Consider the following 17595-nt stretch of genomic DNA (forward strand, 5'->3'; position numbering starts at 1 on the left):
GGCTCGTCGTGATCGGCTTCGCCATTTGGCTCTATCAAATGCCTGATCTGGGTGCAATCCCCATGACCCCCTTAAATCGCTCAGTTCTGGACAGGTTACAGCCATTGCCAGAACTGAGCGATTTAAATATCTCGAGTCAGTGCCAATGGAGAACTGCGCTTTGCTCCTCATATAGGGAAACACAAACCCTTTTATATCCAGCTTCCGGTTTCCCGACTCGTTTTCTTTTTTTCTGTCCCTTTTATTGGTGCTCAGAAGTGGGGGGAAGGAAAGGGGCGGCAACCCTGTCGGCCGAACAAAAACTAAGTGGCCGAGGAGAACCTCCATAGTGGTGGCACCGGGAGACGTTGTATCACATTGGCTTGCTGGCCGTTTTGCAGTAGGCGAATGCTCCAAAGGTCTTATTAGGGCGATCAAACCCGAGTCTGCACGGGGACTCATCTGAGGTGGCAATAGGTCAAGAAACCTTACCAGGGGTATACTGGTACCATGGGAGCCGGGATAGCCCCTGAACGCATAAACAACAGGAATTCACCTGAAGTATGTGAATTTAGCGGCTATCCCGGTTCCCATGGTGCCAGTAAGTGAGGAGCGACGAGTGCACGACAGCTCCATGCCACATAGCTAAAAATTCCATTACCCTCTATTTTTCAGAAAGCGATTTAAATAAATCAGGTTCTTTATGAATGGAATTTTAATATTTCACTCGAATGTCAATTATTCTCGTTAATTATGAGGCCAGCATCTCATTTGTATGGCTTAGAATGCTGTTAATACGCACGAAATTGATAAGTTTAAACTGCTATAACTTTGACACCAATAGTTGGATTTTCATGAAACTTGGCATGCGCTATGCACATTACTGCCCTCCATGCAGGGGTAGTAGTCCTAGGATGAACTTAAGGAGAGTTTTTCAATCAATTTCTAAAAGTTGGTAATATACTATTAGTAAGTTTATTTGAGCAGATACCGGAATGGGATATATTTTGAGGCCCTTGATTTCATCTTCTTATTTTTTTCCGGATTTTTGGGATGGGTAGTTTCCGAAAATGAGTCCTGTTTCACTTTCAGTATGTCCATTTTGACAGCTATTTACAAGACGGGATGCTTTGGTATGACACTTATGACGGACCCCAGAAGTACGTTGTCTCTGCGGGTGTCCCACAGGACTCCGTACTAAGCCCACTGCTTTGGAACATCATGTACAACGATGTTCTTAATCTTCCCCTTCCGGAGGAAGCCACGGTGGTGGGCTACGCCGACGATATAGCGCTGGTTGTGGTCGCAAAGCACCTCGAAGATGGTAAGTTATACTCATCCGAAGCGATCAGTGCTGTTAAGGGTTGGCAAGAAAGCTCTGGTCTGACACTTCCGAAGGAAAAAACGGAAGCGGTCCTCATCACCAAGCCCGTAAAATAAATTTTCCCGTATTCAAATTGGGAATCATATCATCACTTCTAAGCCTGCCATCAAATACTTGGGATTGATGATAGACGGAAAGCTTAGCTGTAAGCAACACGTGCAGTATGCTTATGGCAAATCATCCACTGCAAGAGTGGCCCTGGCAAGGATGATACCGAACGTGTGAGGGCCACGGCATGTTTTCAGGTTGCTTATAGCTAGGGTAATGAGTTCCATGCTGCTCTTTGCAGCTCTAATTTGGGGAAAGGGATTGGAGATTACATTTAACGCTAACAAACTGAGATCAGTCTATAGAAGAACAGCCCTAAGGATGTGTTCGGCATTTAGGACTGTCTCAGAGGATGCAGCATTGGTCATCTCTGGAAAGATGCCCTTAGACATCTTGGCAGATGAGATGACGAATATATGCAATGCGAACTCTATCTCTCCTTTATCGCAGATGAAGAACGCCGAAAGGGAGAGATCTCTAAATAGATGCCAAGAGCGTTGAGAACGCTCTTGAAAGGATCACTGAACACACGGGCTCATCCCTGCCATCAGTGGTTTGAGAGACGGCATGGTGAGATTAATTAGAATCTTACCCAGTTTCTCACGGGGCATGAAGGATATCGCCAGTACACTAGATACCTCACGCGATTGTCCAGAGGACCCAGAGCATGTATTCTTCCATTGTCCAAGGTTTGTGGAGGAAAGGAAGAACCTAGAGGAGACTCTAGGAAAGGTACTCGTACCAGAAACTCTGATGCGAAAAATGTTAGCATGTCAGGAAGACTGAGATGCGATCAACTCCATGGTCGCATCTATCCAGAGCAAACTGCGAAAGGCAAAAAGAGACTAAAAAAAACGGTTACGTACGCCGCGCCGAGACGAAAGGGGACCAAGCTAAAATAGCTGACTGCGCCCCGTGATGTAATACCGTATGTTGGTTCCACGGGACTTGAGGAGAGCCGGGGGTGGCTTTAGTGGGTAAGAATCCCACACGCTGGCGTGTCCAGGCCAGTGTCTTTTGAAGATTTCCACTTCCTAAAAAAAAGACAGATAGACAGACATTTAACCGATTTTAATAAGGTTTTGTTTTGGAAGCAAAACCAAACATTCTTAAAAAGGGTGTTTGGTTAGGGTTTAAGCGAATAGTACATCCAGTGGCATTCGCTGACATTTAGTGTCAACTTCTGAATCGAACACCAACGGATCAAAGTATCAAAATTGAACTGTAAGAGAACGTAGTCCAACGACACTGGCAAATAATTTAAGGCCGCCTGCGTAAAGCAAACAAGAGCAGGTGAAGATGGTGGCGGGGTCATTGATAAAAAAACATCCACATCCAAGCTATAACCGAGACAGACTTCTACAAATACCTAGGAGTTCTACAAGGAACCCATGCTCCAGTTATGATCTGAAGGATGCTCTGCTGTCCAAATTCCTGCGACTTGTGAAGGTAGTTTTGAAATCGCATTCCTCCGGGAAGGTAAAATAAAATAAGTGCACTAAGTTTATTCGTTATCCCTTCACTGGCCTATGCCGTTGGAAAATTGCCATGGATGAAGACCGATCTGGACAATGTTCAGCAGCGGATATGGACTACTATATCCAAATTTCGAATGCATCACCCAAACTCTGCCGTGGAGCGGATTAACCAGCCTCGTGACAATGGAGGCAGAGGCATAATTGACGTTATGGCACTACATCACAGCCAAGACAGCAGCCCGAAAAGTCTATAAGGGCAATATCTATTGTAGAAAAAGAAAACGAGGCAGACTCTGCCTAAGATGGAGCGATGGCGTACGTCAGGACGCCAGACAGCTTTCAGGGATACCAATTTGGTATCGGGAACGGTGGACCTGACCGCAAAACTCTGGCGCCTGAAGTTTCTTACTAAGGCAGACCTCGACCGGAAACTGGTTGTTGCGCCATTGATGTATGATTATGTAAATAAAGCTGGATGGGGAAGCTTCAGTCTTAGTTTAGCGAAAGGTGGTTTTAGTGGGTAAAAATCCCACACTCTTAGGCATCGTGGACCCTGAGGTTAGTCTTTTGAAGATTTCCACCTCTTAATAAAAAAGAAGCTTTTAATGCGATTTTCAATTCAGTTTTAATAAAATCGACTACCACACCGGGGACAGGCAGAGGTAAAAAAATGCACTGACTACGTATAGCAACGTGATCAGGAAAGCAAAATGGAACAGCTTCAGGGATAGTTATCGTTCCGATGCTTGTAGTTCTTCTAAATAAAAATAAAACTAGATAGCTTGCTCCTATTAACATATATTGTAGTAGGAGCAAGCTACCTAGTTTTATTTTTATTTTTTTAGCTTCAGGGAATTCTGTCAAGGGATCGAACAGATCACAGAAACAACCGAGCTTTACAAGGCTTTAGCCAAAGACGGGGCAATATCATCTGTCTGTTTGAAGAAGGAAGATGGGACATTTACCGAGAATGAGCAGGACAGAGTATACCTGGTTCTCAGAGCTCATTTCCTAGCGTCCTACCCCTGGATCCTTTTCACCCTAAATCGTTGAGACCATTTTGATAACATCGTTCGTTTTCAAAACAGTGGAGAAGGTCATAGACACCTCTATTTTTTGGGATATCGAAGGAAGGATTCGATAACACATCGCACACAGAGATACAAGATGCCCTGAGCCACAAGGGAGTGGGAAATACCCTGACTTTCTTGATTGGCAAAATGCTAGAGAGTACACATTTTATTGTCATGAACACCACTCAAGGTTGTTCACAGGATGGGGTACTATCGCCGCTGATGTGGAGTATGGTAGTGGATGAACTCCTGGGCGTGTTAACAAATACTGGAATACAAGTCCAGGGTTACGTGGATAACATTGTTTTAATCTGTGGAGGCGAATATGAAGATACCCTATGTGATAGAATCCAAACTGGACTAAGGGTTACTAGTACCTAGTGCAGGAAGATAGGACTGCGAATCAACCCAGCCAAAACCACCATAGTACCATTGACTAGGAGGTGTAAGCTTGATCACCTGAAAGCCACAAGATTACATGATATGGAGGTGAAACGAGAAACAGAGGTCAAATATTTGGGAATTACGCTGACCCAAAAATTACTCTGGAAGATACATGTCGGAAACGCTTGTTGAAAAGCCACGGGGGCTCTGATGACTTGTAGGTCCATAGCAGAAAAAAAATGGGGTTGCAGCCCGAAGATACTACTTTGGATATATACTGCAATAGTAAGGCCAATGATTACCTATGGAGCGGTAATCTGGGCAGAAAGAACCCAACTCAGCACACAAGCCAGGGAATTACACAAGCTCCAAAGACTGACTTGCGTGTGTATCAGTGGGGCAATGAGGATATGCCCAACGGCATCCCTGGAGGTCCTTCTGGGATTAACCCCTCTCCATCTGCACATACAGATGCAGGTGAGGAGATCAATATTCAGAATGGCCGGTAGTATGAGTGAAGCAGGGAGCTGCCTAAATCGAAGGAAGATAGATATTCTTTCTAGGCAGTATCCCGAATTACCAAGGGATAACCTGACAACGAGGTTTCACTTCGATAAGGAGTTTGAAACACGTTGGAGTAACAAGGCAAACTGGGAGAGCGTGGCTGCGACATACGGTTTAAACCAGCAACTGATTACTTGCTACACTGACGGATCCCTCACAGCAGAGGGAGCGGGTGCCGGTGTCATTGGTCCAAGGAAAATGTACGCGTAACCAATGGGCAGGTACACTAGCATATTCCAGGCGGAAATATACGCCATAGACAAATGTGCCTCCTTTAATCTGCAAAGAAACTATAGGGGACAGAACATTGCTATTCTCACCGACAGCCAAGCAACAATCAAAGCGCTTAGGTCCAACCAGGTGAACTCGAAACTGGTATGGGGATGCCTTAAGAGACTAAATACACTCGACTCGTCCAACAAGGTCTGGATATTTTGGGTTCCAGGCCATGCTGGATCGGAAGGCAACGAGACAGTGAACGAACTTGCCAAGAAGGGAGCAGGGACGCCTTTACACGGGCCAGAACCCTTCTGTGGAATCGGAAACGGTTTCATGGCTATGACACTAAGAAATGAAGAGGAACGGTTGAGGGAGCTATACTGAACGGGCCTACCAGGGATGAAGCAGTCCAAGGTGCTTACCGGTGGATACGAAGCCATGCGCACAAAGGACTGCTTACATCTTACCAAAAAGAACCTCCGAATTAAAGTGGGAATTCTCACTGGTCACTGTCGGCTGAACTATCACCTAGGGAAGCTATACCTATGGACATTGCCTGCACGTTCTGTGCGGAGTGTGATGAAACCTCTATACACGTCCTGGGACAGTGTCCGGCACTTGTGCAAAGTATCTCGAAGCATATAGGAGAACATCTGGAAGTAGAGAACATACTAAAGTTCCTGACGGCTTGAGATACTATGATCAATAAGTACACTATAACCAGTAAAAGGGGCACAATAGTTCTTTAAGAACGTAGTACAACTTTCCCTTAACAGAATAATAATAGCATAACAAACATAGTTATAACTTTTTGATGATTCTGTAACGCCAAACGAAATAAAATATAAGTAAAAAAATTTTTAAATTGAAAGTGACCTTGCACAAGCTTTGCCTACTTGCAATAATGCCCACTAATTCCCCACAGCTGGCTATACTACTTTAACAAATTTGACAACACCGCCTATGTCAATTCAATCTTTTGACATTTCAATTAATTCGCAATCATTCTCTTGTCAAAACAGCTGTTGTCCTCCGTCACCGATAAAAACATTCTTCTTTCGGTCTCGAAAATGCTCCCACTGGAGAAAATCGCCAACCAAATCGGTTACTTGGTGCTTAAAGATGACGGCGCAGTGCTGGAGTCCGGTGGAGAGTTGGAGAATGACGAACGCAGTGCAAATATAATCATGGGCTTGATAAACATGTCGGAAAGGTTGGCTAGTTCTGAACTTGTGTGTTTTTGTTTATTTAAGCTCGTTCCTTTGTTGTTTCCAGTATTGATGAGAACTTTATGCCGAAAAGTGGGTGCGATCGCATCTCGATAATCTACGACGATCACAGCTACACGATTTGCATGTCCAACAAGAAAATCTACGTGGTCAAGAGGAAACACCCAAACGCCAGCCCCCCAGAAATCGAAAACGGGAATTTGATGGCTTAGGAAACGTAGCTAGTGGGCAGTGGCAGCAGTCAATGACGAAACCCCCTCACGCCTTGTTAATTAAATTAATACTAAGTGCATAGTCATAGAAGTGGGTCTTTAATCACTTTTCGAAAAATACATTTGTAATTTGTTGCTCAAACAGTTTGTTCGCTTCATTCGTTATGTCCAGGAGCGTGGCTTTGTTGTTGTTCACGATCACGTAGAACTCGCGCCAGTTGGAAGTCCGCTTCACCACCCAGTAGTCGTTCAGGGCCTTGACCACTGTCTCCTCGTACTTCCCTTGGAGGTCCCTTTTGCTGTCGTAGAGGTCGGCGATTAGGTTGGTTACGAAGAGGGGCAGGGCAGGGGTGTTGGGACGCTGTGGATGGACGTGGACCGTGCCCGTGTGCCGTAATGTAAGCTCGTTTATGAAGAGGTACTTGGGCGAGGCGCAGTCCTGCTCGTTGCCTATTTTTGCGGGATTGCCTGTTGCGGATTTCGCGTACGATTCCCCGATTTTCGATGCAATACTGGAGAGTTGGGGTCCCATGAAGGAATGCAGTTCTGAGTAGAAGTCTTCGGTAGGCGGGGATTCGGCTGGGAATGAAATTGATTAAAGGCTTGACAGGAAACGGACATTTGGTGTGGTACTGTACCGTTTACGAGAAGGCAGATAGAGGCAGTTAGCGCTCGGTAGACAACCATGTAGTAGCTCCGCAGATCCGATCCACTGGTCACGAAGACTTTTGGCGCTTTGCCTTGGGAGTCGGGTGATTCCGGTCCGGTGATGAACGACCCGTGCCGCGATCCCTCCAATGAATAACTTCGCTTCAGGGACCCGCCCTTCAACTCGGTTTCTTTTGCCTTCTGGAATAGGGTCCCAGTGAGGTATTCGTAAATTGAATACAAATCTGACGGGGAGACTTCGCTCCTGGGAAAGGAATTGTCATAAATTCGCTCCTACAAATTGCAGAGTTTCCTCCCTTACCAAACCAGCTGATCATTGTAGAGGAAAATGCACTTTTGAATCCGCGGAAATGTCTCCTCGATCATGTTTATGAACGTGTGGATGCGCAGGAAGAGCATCCTCTCGAGCGGCAGATACTGGATACTTTGCACCACATCGAGGATATCACAGCTTTTCAGTTTTATCGTCAACAAATACTAAAATTCAAACGTGGCTCAGAAGGATCAGCAAAACGAAGCGTTCAATCTACCAACCTTTGAGTAAAACACCTCCAACTTCTTCTTCAGATTCTCTATTTTCTCCGCCTCCGTCTCCCCGACAAAGTTCATCTCGAAGGTTCCCGCGAACAGTCGGAACATCTGATATGCCTGGCGCAGTACCGCGCGGTAGATAGTCGTGTGCATGTCTCCGCCCCTGTATTCTGTGTACTCATTGCCGTCTCGTGTTTTTGTTTCCCACGGCGCGTTCAGCGTCTACAGTCAGCACCAGATAAAGATTATTTGAACAAGAGATAGTCACAATTGCGACGTTTAATCCAAGATAGATTGCCTCACCATGACCATCCAGAAATCCTTTTCGGGCAGATAAAAGATTTGAGATGTTTTCTGTGTGTTCAACGCCTGGCAGCCATCGCTCGATGTGAAATTGCTGGGGAAATTCCAGGCTAGAATTTATTGCGTTTCTTAATTAAATTAGACTGGAAATTACTTTGTAAAGTGAATTATCGCTTCGCAGAGTCCAACATCTTTGACTTTTGTGTTGAGATCGATGTCGGCGGGATGATAGAAAAAAATCTTCTGGTGTTCCTGCAACAATAGAGGACATTATGGCTCCCAACAGGCAATGACAACACGCAACAGCTACTCACCTCGCCTTCCTTTTTCCCGTACTGCGAATTGAATATGAAGAAATTCCTCAAAGACATTTCTACGCGGCCAGTCATGATTGTTTGGCAACTGTCGCTTGACGTCTGGTGTCCCATCAGCTGTTTGACAGAGGCAGTGGCTGTCAGCTGAGCATCATCTCCAAGCGCATGTTATGTCAAATGAGCGCTGACATGCACCAGCTTTTCACTTTATAACATGCAACCGGCTAGGCCGGATATTTCCGTAGGTTAGCGTTACATATTTAATTAGTCACGCTTGAGCTTTTAAGTTATTATTCTTTTTGTACCGCGCATGTATTTCTTTTCTTTGCTCAATAAACATCTGAAATCTGAGCATCATCCCACACTGGACAAGTGTTGCCTGCCTTATGCAGTAGTCAATTTTTATGAAACCGGTTTCTTTGATTTCGGGAGTTCTGACGAGTTTTTCTTTACAATTCCTTCTATGGTTTCATAACATCTTGCTTCTAGCTCTGCTGTGTCGAAATAACTGTTTTCAGATATTTCCAGAAGATAGATAAAAGATGGAATCGTAAAGTTATCCAACTAAGGAAATCTACAATGGTCAGCCAAACGGTAGATCAAACAGTAAACATATATGAGGCAGACAAATCAGTTTTCATTAAAAAACTATCAAGCGAGATTCTATAAATACATGAGCTCTGGAGGAAATCGTTTAAAAAAACACGTTCCTTGGGTATCTTATGCTTTTGGTAGATTCTGTGTCTGGAGCCAGTAAACGTTAGCTAACAGGCAAGGCGACTATCAAGCAGTGGTAGCGAACTGCTATGCTGAACTGATACAAATATATTTACCCTATCATGAGTTACTTTTAGCTACCAAACAATTGAGGCCGCGGTACTAATCGCACTGGTGGTAGACAAATTTCTGCCGAAGCTAAAAGGCTGGTAGTCGACTCAGCTGTAAATGAGTATCTTAGTTAAATTGTAATGACGAATGAGATTAGGCAATGATTCAACGACCGTCGTTAATGGCCGGAGACGACCAAGAATCCCCTTCTTCCCAGAAACCTAAAAAATGGCAAAATTAATCGTGAAGATTAGTCCGCAAATCTTGGAGCTCCATAGAACTGTTCCGTCGCCTCCTACAGCACGTGCCGGAGCTAACCCCAATGCTAGCAATTCGGTGAGATGAGGGCCGGGGTTCCTGGTTCTCCAATAACATCTCCCTATCAGGATACAGAGATTTTGTCACGTACCTTGACTCCGGGGTCAACAATACTAAACCCACCCTGTTTAAACTACTTTAATTGAGACGTGAAGTCCCGAGGCGGATTGATACTACAGAAGATTTCCATCCCAAAGAAGCTAAAAGACCTAATAAGGGAAGGGACTATATCGCAAAATCCTAACGCGCCCAGGATGGACGGAGAAGAATCTGCTCTGGGCCGATCCTGACAACTACGCGACGAGTGGCCACCGTCTTCCTTTCCTCTTCATGGAGGCCAGATGATATGGTGGCCCTGCGGAAACCCAATCCAACCTAAACGTCCCCCCCTGCCGCTTCTAATATAAGGGGGGGGGGGGGACCCTAAATAAATGAGACGACAGACGCTTTTCTGGGGAGGTTAGAGCACAAGCAACTTAATTTTTACACGTGGCTATCATTTTTAAGGGTTTATTTGCAAAACAAAACCTTATTAAAATCAGTGCAATGTCTGTTTGCCAGAAACACTTTTCTCAGAAACGGCTATACCGATTGACACGAAATTTGGTGAGAAGGTGGGAAGTGTGAACGCCCAGACATCCAGTGAGTGATATGTTTCTACATTGAGATTTAGGGGAGTCCCCATACATGTAAAAGGGGGGTGTAAAAATTATTTTCACCGAAGGTCTCGATTAGTACTTTTTGAAACCGGTCTTAGTTTTGAAATTTGTTAGAAAGGCGGGGAGTGAAAACGGTGGAAAGTGATGATTTCTCTAACGGACCCATTCTTAGAAACTACCTAACCGAAAAATCTGAAAAAAAATCATGAAGCTGCCTCTATATGGTGCCCAGGCCTCAAAATACTCTCCATATCGATATCTGTTCAAATTAAGTTAATAATAGTATATTATCATATTTTTGGAAAAATTAAGTAAAACCCCCCTTAAGTTTACCTCAGAGTTATAAAAGTTGGTAGTAGTATAAAATATAATATGGAGCATATTATCTCCAAGTTTGATCAAAATGATACTATTAGTAACAAAGTTACAGTAGCTCAAAGTTGTCTTTACCGTGTAAATTTACAACTCGAAGTACTAAATCTGACATGCTAAATGCATATTCTTAACGGGGTACGTACAAATGGGATAGTTCTGCACTCGAATATACTCACAGAAGAAGCAAACAAAACCTTTCATACCTGAAGAGCCGAGCTTCCGGTTTCGTGACTTGTTGTAATATACTTCATTGGTATATGAAAAATACACATATAAGATGCAATAAAGTATGCACAGGAATCTTTTTTTCGGTTTACTGTCTGTCTGTCTGTCTGTCCGACACACGCATTTTTCTTGGAGACGGTTATAGCGATTGACACCCAAATTTGGTAGAAAGGTGGGAACGGTGAACGCCCACGCATACAGTGAGTTACATCCTTTTAGGTCGAATTTAAGGGGGGTCCCCATACGTGCAAAAGGGTGGTGCACATTTTTTTTTCATCAAATATAGTCATGTGGGGTATAAAATTAAAGGTCTCGGTTAGTACTTTTGCTTTTGGCGTCTCTTAGTATTTCTTCTTCAGTAAAAACTGTAGACATTCTTTTTATGATGCCAAATTTTAATACAACATTTTGCAGGATGAATGGTTTTCGGAGAACAGCTTTAACTTTAGTGTTTCATGTTTTTGATTTGGTGAGATCGATCTGTCCCCAATGATTCCGTTCCTTCGTTTCTTTTTTGTAAGTTTACTTTTACGTTGGTGAAATCAGATTCTTGAGGGGCGAAGATATTTACTCTTGCCTCGTCATATTGCATGTCCTGTGTGGTCCTCCGCATGGGCGCGCCTTCTGCGCCTTCCATACTAACGGACCGAGGGAGAGCGGCCTCACAGACTCCACCGGTTGGAGTCAGTGATCAAAATTTGGTCAGAAAGAAAAGTGACTCATGTGCAATTAGTGGAGAAAGATGGAAGACTACTGGCGTGTACATTTCAAAGCGATGGTAGGACTCGTGCCCACGATCTACAATCCGAGTGTAGACGAGCAAGACCACATGCTTAAAGCACCACAAACAACAAATGAAACAGCACTTAGGTACTGTTTTTACATTTAGCGCAGTGTGCAGATTGCTTAAAGAAACGCACACAAATGATCTTCTTGTTTTTCTTCAGCCTTTTTCTTGTTAACAAGGGTCGTCGGCTCGTCGTGATTGGTTTTGCCATTTGGCTCTATTGAATGCCTGATCTGGGTGCAATCTTGAGGCTTTTAAATCCCGTTGTTTCGGCCTGCCTTTTGGTCGTTTACCATCGACTTCGATGTTCAGACCAATCTTGGCAAGTGAATTCTCGTTGGCACGAATTGCGTGACCATACCATCGAAGACGCCTCTCTCGCAACTTTTCCACGATCGGTGCAACCCCATAACGCTCGCGGTTACCCTCATTTCGGATGTGATCTAAACGTGTGACGCCACTAGTCCAACGTAGCATCTTTGCCTCCATTACCGCAAGACGCCGTTCATTGTCTTTTATGATTGGCCAACACTCAGAACCATAGAGAGCGACTGGACAGACGACATTGCCACCAGTTCTGGAACGCCACTTCATCCAGGTTGCGTTAATGCGTGAAGCAATTTCATAACGCAGTTCTCCATTGGCTGATAGCGTTGACCCGAGGTATTTAAATCGCTCAGTTCTGGGCAGATCACTGCCGCTGACAGTGATTGTGCCTATTTCATGGGGATCGGTCGTCAAAAATTCAGTTTTGTTTAGATTCAATCTGAGACCGTGTTGCATAAGGCGAACATTCTATTTTTAGACAAGTTGTTCGAGATCATTTTTGCTATCAGATGCTAGGAAAACATCATCTGCGTAAAGGAGTGTGTAGGGCGCTGGACGTTGGGTATCCCATGTGACGGTGTCCATAACAAGAACAAAGAGGAGTGGTGAGAGGGCGCTTCCTTGATGAACATCAACAGAGACACGAAGCGGTTTTGATACACCCGCCATACTTCGAACTTTACTTTCCGGATCGTGGTAGAGCAGTTGGGCCAAGCGCACGAGTCCTCTGGTACTAGGTGTTGCCGTAGAGCATACTAGATGAGTTCGTGTGGTACACGGGCAAACGCTTTCTCTAGATCCAGAAAGGCAATGTAAAGAGGGCGATGCTTCTCACGGTGTTTCTCCATGAGCAACCGCGCAGCGTGTATTGCGTCAGTAGTTCCGCAGTTCTTGACAAATCCGGCTTGATTCACGGTTATTTCAACGATTTCGCGAATACGGTTGTCAAGAATGCGTTCAAAAATCTTCATGGTATGGGAAAGTAACCGGATCGGACGATAATTTGAACATTCTGCTGGACTATCTTTCTTTTTCCATATTGGAACTTTCTTGCCAGTCAGATGGTGTTCTTCCTTCCTAAATAACCCGAATAAAGAATTCACTGAGCCACAGTGTTGGGTCCCAGCTCTTCGCTTTCCAGAGCTCAGATGCGATGTCGTCAGGTTCTGTTGCTTTCCCCGATTTCATTTGTTTTATTGCCTCCTCGACTTCAGTTGCGCTGACTGGTGGAACTGGTCCAAATGTCGGCAATGATTGTGGAAGTGGAGGATGAGCAAATTCTTCAGTTGAAATCTGCTCAGAGTATTCTCGCCATCTATCCGTTGCGGCTCGACGGTTGGTAAGCAAAGTACCGTTCTTGTATTAACACAACAGAAGTGTTCGATATCCTGTGTGCGTTCATCACGGCTTTTAGCAAGTCGATACAGATCTCTCTCGCCATCCCGAGTGTCCAGTTTATTGTAAAGATTTTTGAAGTGGTTCGCTCGGGTGACAGCGACCGCTTTTTTTGCTTCCCGGTTGGCATTCTTATAAATTTGCCAATTAGCAGGCGTTTTACCGTCGAGAAATTTGTGGTAGAGGCGATTCTTTTGACGCACCTTCATTTCAACATTATCATTCCAAAGCCAAGTATCTCGGTTGGTGCTTACCCGGTTTGGTGATCCCGACGGTTGCAGAGGCTGCTTTGTGGATCGTGTCTTTCATTTGGTTCCATGATTCTTTCACATTCGTAATAGTCGGCAATCGTATGAGTGAGATCGTTTCTTCCTTCTTCTCATCAAATCGCCATCATTTAATGCGCCGCGGGCCAGTGCGTTCCTCACGCTGTTTTATCGGTGACTTAATTCGTAGGACGGCAATCAACGGCCGATGTTGAGGTGCGATGGTTTCAACGACTTTGCAATCAGTGACAGTGGTAAAATGTTGGCGTCTTATGAGAATATAGTCGATTTGTGTTTTACTGTTCCCACTATAAAATGTAGGAAGATGAGACAATCGTTTGATGAACCATGTATTCATAAGAACAAGGTGTCCGCAAAATCGATTATGCGCTTGTCACTCTCATTGCGCGCTCCGAACCCCTTTCCCCCATGGCGCCTGTTACCGTTTGCCTTTTCACCCACATGACCATTAAGATCGCCGGCAATGATAATATAGTTGTCAGCAGGTACGTGACAAGTCTTTTCATCGAGAAGTTGCCAGAAGATATCTTTCTCGATATCAGGTCGACCTGTCTGTGGTGCGTACGCGGCGAACAAGTGAATAGTTCGATCAGCTGATATAATGGTAAGCTTCATCAGCCGATCATGAAATCCTTCGACTTCTTTAATGGCATCACGGAAACTCTCTGAGATAGCAATGCCAGCATCTTTTTAATTGTGTGGGCTACCAAAATAGAGAAGTTTATAGCCATTTTTACTGTATTCGCGTTCAATGTCGCAGTTTTTGGCACCAGACCATCGAGTTTCTTGCAGACCACAGATACCAATGCGCCTTTTTCGAAGGGCTCTTGCGAGTTGCTCGGTCTTTCCAGCTAGGGTGCCAATATTTAGCGTGCCGACACGTTCGGACCAACTTGCTTATGTCTTAACGCCGTCCATGCATCAAGAACTCTTGCCTATTTCTCGACAGGACCGGGGCCCGTTCTGCCGCGTCGACTAAGGTGGGCGCCCTAGCATATTTCAGAGGCTTGTTACTTCATCCAATCATGTTATCGCTAACGAAATTGGATGCGTTTTTTTGGTCGGCCTGTCACCAAGAGAGGTCAGGTAGGATCTAGCATAGGGAATAACTCCAAATATACTCTATTTATCTCTCTCCCTGATCTCAGTATTTTATTTTTGTTTTATTGAAAAAAACCCTCCTCCTTCACCTGGACTTGGGAGCAGCATGCATGAAAGGGGGCACCCCGTAGACGGTGTCGTTATTACCCTCCACTAACTTATATATGCATGCATGATTCGCTGTGACGTATATTAAAATATGTTTTCACCTTTCTCTGGACATACAGTTGGGGTATAATATTGAGACTCCCAAATCATACTTCGTAGTAATCGAACTACATCTGTTTTCCGAAACAATCGAACCTTTTGCATTTAAAAACATGAGATTACATCTTCGATTTGCTCACAAATTCTTTTTAATTGAATTTGGGAAATAATTCGAGATGCACATTGCATATCACATATTTTTGTTCAATGAACTTGGAAACTGCTTACAACCTGAGAAACGCACGAAACTCTCATGTGCAACTCATGCAACCAACGATTGCAAGCAATAAAACGTAAGGCTTTTATGTACACCATCGAAAATCGCAAGGTTTCGAGCCTCTGAATTACCAAAATTAACTGCACTCACCGCCCAGGTACATAGAGGCCAATTAACTGCTCAAGCCTCTTACCTACGGAGTAATGAAGAAAGGTGTGCTCAGAGCAAGAACGAAAAAACTGAATCACCATCGAGTAGACGATGACCTCCCAATTCGAACCTGAAGCAGTTCACCGAGTTTTCTCCGGCCCCAAGACCACGTCGGGCGCACATCAATTTTGAATTTTCAAGCGGCAGCTGCTCAGCTGAGCCGAACGCTGTACCAAAGTCAGAGGAACGGCTTAGCGCGGTCCGCGGGGAGCAGGCAACACTAAAAGCGTGCGTGTCAGTGGACAGTGACGACGGGTATTGTTTGTGGACGATTCGTTCGTTTCAGCTTGTTGGCTGTTTTACGGTTTTACGGTTCCCAGTGTCTAGACAGGATTCGCGGCGAAAATGGAGAAGACGACGGCCGAGCACGGTGACGGGAAGCCGGCGCCCGAGATCAAAACAACTGACCTCGACCAGACGACGGTCTTGATTGCGTTTTTCGTTGTTCTGATAACATGCGGTAAGTGGCGGAGCGCACTGGCAAGGATTGAGGTTACCGCGCGCTGGTTTGAAACCGTGTAAAGACTCTATTCTCGTCTTGCAGTCCTGCTGTACATATTCCGGAAGAAGCGGGCCGCCCGCACCGATTTCCTGCTCACAGGTGTCTGTGACTCGGGGAAGACATTGCTCTTCTCGCAGCTGGTGATCAACAAAGGTCGTGAGACGTTCACTTCAATTTCCGAGAATATCGGATGGTACCAGTGTGGCCGGGGCTCCGTGAAGGTCCTGGATCTTCCGGGCCACGAAAGGTTGCGGTCGAAGTTCTTTGACAAGTACAAGAGCCAAGCCAAGGGCATCGTCTACGTCGTGGACAGCGCCACACTCCAAAAAGACGTACGAGATGTAGCCGAGTAAGTTCACTTATTGTCCGGGAAATTCCTTAAAAGTATTAAGAACCCCATTCTTCTCTTCAGCTACCTCTACACGATTCTTGCAGACAACGCCACGAGCTCCAGCGCAATCTTGATTCTCTGCAACAAACAAGATGAACCTCTGGCCAAAGGCAGTGCCGTTATCAAGGCCCTCCTCGAGAAAGAAATGTAAGTGTTGAAACCATCGAAATTCCGCTTTCCAAGCAACCATTGCATCGCTTAATTAGGTCACATCGCCCAAATGTTCGGTTGATGCACTTTCCTCGGATTTTCTTTTAATCTCTGCTTCTCCGCAGCAATGTGATTCGTTCCACGCGGGCCAGCAAGCTGGAATCTGTGGATTCTTCACGTGACTCGACCAACAGTTTTCTGGGAAAGCAAGGAAAAGATTTCGAGTTTGCGCATCTTCCGCAGAACGTTCAGATACTGGAGTCGTCGGCCAAGAAGAATGAGCTGAACCACTTGCGGGATTGGATAGATCGCATTGTTTGAAAGTATCGTTCGAGGCCTAAAGAGCCAGAACTGAAGGGACCGCGCCAGGTGTGTGTGGGGCAACACGGGCTACTGTTTGAATTGATGTTGATACCATTTTTTCCTAATTTTAATTGCCTTAGTTTCAAATAAAGCGATACGAGTATTTTTTAAAAAAACATGGTGAAAGTTTGAGGCACTTCTTAATGGATTTTGCGAGTCTCGGTCTCTACGTTTTGATGGTCGTTAATGGGCCATAAAGCATTTCAGTTTTTGGCGACAGATGGACGTGCAGAATTTAAATTTGTTCATTAATGCATCATATCGGGGTTGGACTTTGTAGAGTAATAAACTTTGGAATTCAAATGGATGCCGGTTGTGAGTGGAGTATGGATAGTGTCTGAGCGGAGCTTAGTCATTGTCTCGGCAAAGTGAAGAGTAGAATTAAAATTCTTTAGAACAACAAAGAACTCGGCGTTATCTGATTGGAGTCAATTGAAATTCGGGTCGTAGAAAGTACGGTACACGATTTTATGGTCAATTTAATTGCCATTCTGAACTTCGCAATCATTGCTGTAGAAGTGGGAGGGACTATCGGTTTCAGTCCAGTTCAACGATGAATATCCCAGGCTGTTGTTAATCCACGGTAATTACTACCCTGGACCAAGCAAAACGCGCTTAGAATCTCAAAGTAAAAAACGTTAAAACGCTTATTCCACATTAAGCCAACGATAACAAGGCAGTTAGCTAGCTAGTCCCCGCCGTTTTGAGAAACTAAGTAATCATTATCTGCATAGATCTGAGTGTTCGGTGTTGGATGCCCCTCGTTACAGCGTACACGATAAAGGGAGTGGGACCCCCCCGAACGACGAAGACTCGAATCGGTTTCGATGTGTCTGCTACCCTTTTTTGAGCCCTAGGAAAGCAAT

The 17595-nt window shown here is 44.8% G+C and overlaps 3 protein-coding genes across 3 annotated transcripts; 2 read left to right on the forward strand and 1 right to left on the reverse strand.

Annotated features, from left to right (window-relative positions):
* The first annotated feature begins 6117 nt into the window (after positions 1 to 6117).
* LOC119649566 (ragulator complex protein LAMTOR4 homolog) lies at positions 6118 to 6712 on the forward strand. Its single transcript, XM_038051766.1, has 2 exons — positions 6118 to 6342; positions 6405 to 6712. The coding sequence occupies exons 1-2, from the start codon at positions 6200 to 6202 to the stop codon at positions 6568 to 6570; spliced, it is 309 nt and encodes a 102-aa protein (XP_037907694.1). The 5' UTR covers positions 6118 to 6199; the 3' UTR covers positions 6571 to 6712.
* LOC119649565 (vacuolar fusion protein CCZ1 homolog) lies at positions 6649 to 8573 on the reverse strand. Its single transcript, XM_038051765.1, has 7 exons — positions 8388 to 8573; positions 8228 to 8325; positions 8074 to 8167; positions 7774 to 7992; positions 7541 to 7716; positions 7209 to 7483; positions 6649 to 7149 (listed from the first exon to the last, which is right to left on the reverse strand). Exons 1-7 carry the CDS (start codon positions 8499 to 8501, stop codon positions 6674 to 6676), a joined length of 1452 nt encoding a protein of 483 aa, XP_037907693.1. The 5' UTR covers positions 8502 to 8573; the 3' UTR covers positions 6649 to 6673.
* Positions 8574 to 15332: 6759 nt separating this feature from the next.
* Positions 15333 to 16847, forward strand: LOC119649916 (signal recognition particle receptor subunit beta). The gene is made up of 4 exons (XM_038052318.1): positions 15333 to 15783; positions 15868 to 16174; positions 16238 to 16363; positions 16492 to 16847. Exons 1-4 carry the CDS (start codon positions 15669 to 15671, stop codon positions 16685 to 16687), a joined length of 744 nt encoding a protein of 247 aa, XP_037908246.1. The 5' UTR covers positions 15333 to 15668; the 3' UTR covers positions 16688 to 16847.
* The last annotated feature ends 748 nt before the right edge of the window (positions 16848 to 17595 follow it).

Source organism: Hermetia illucens, chromosome 2, assembly GCF_905115235.1.
Source record: "Hermetia illucens chromosome 2, iHerIll2.2.curated.20191125, whole genome shotgun sequence".
Classification (NCBI taxonomy): domain Eukaryota; kingdom Metazoa; phylum Arthropoda; class Insecta; order Diptera; family Stratiomyidae; genus Hermetia; species Hermetia illucens.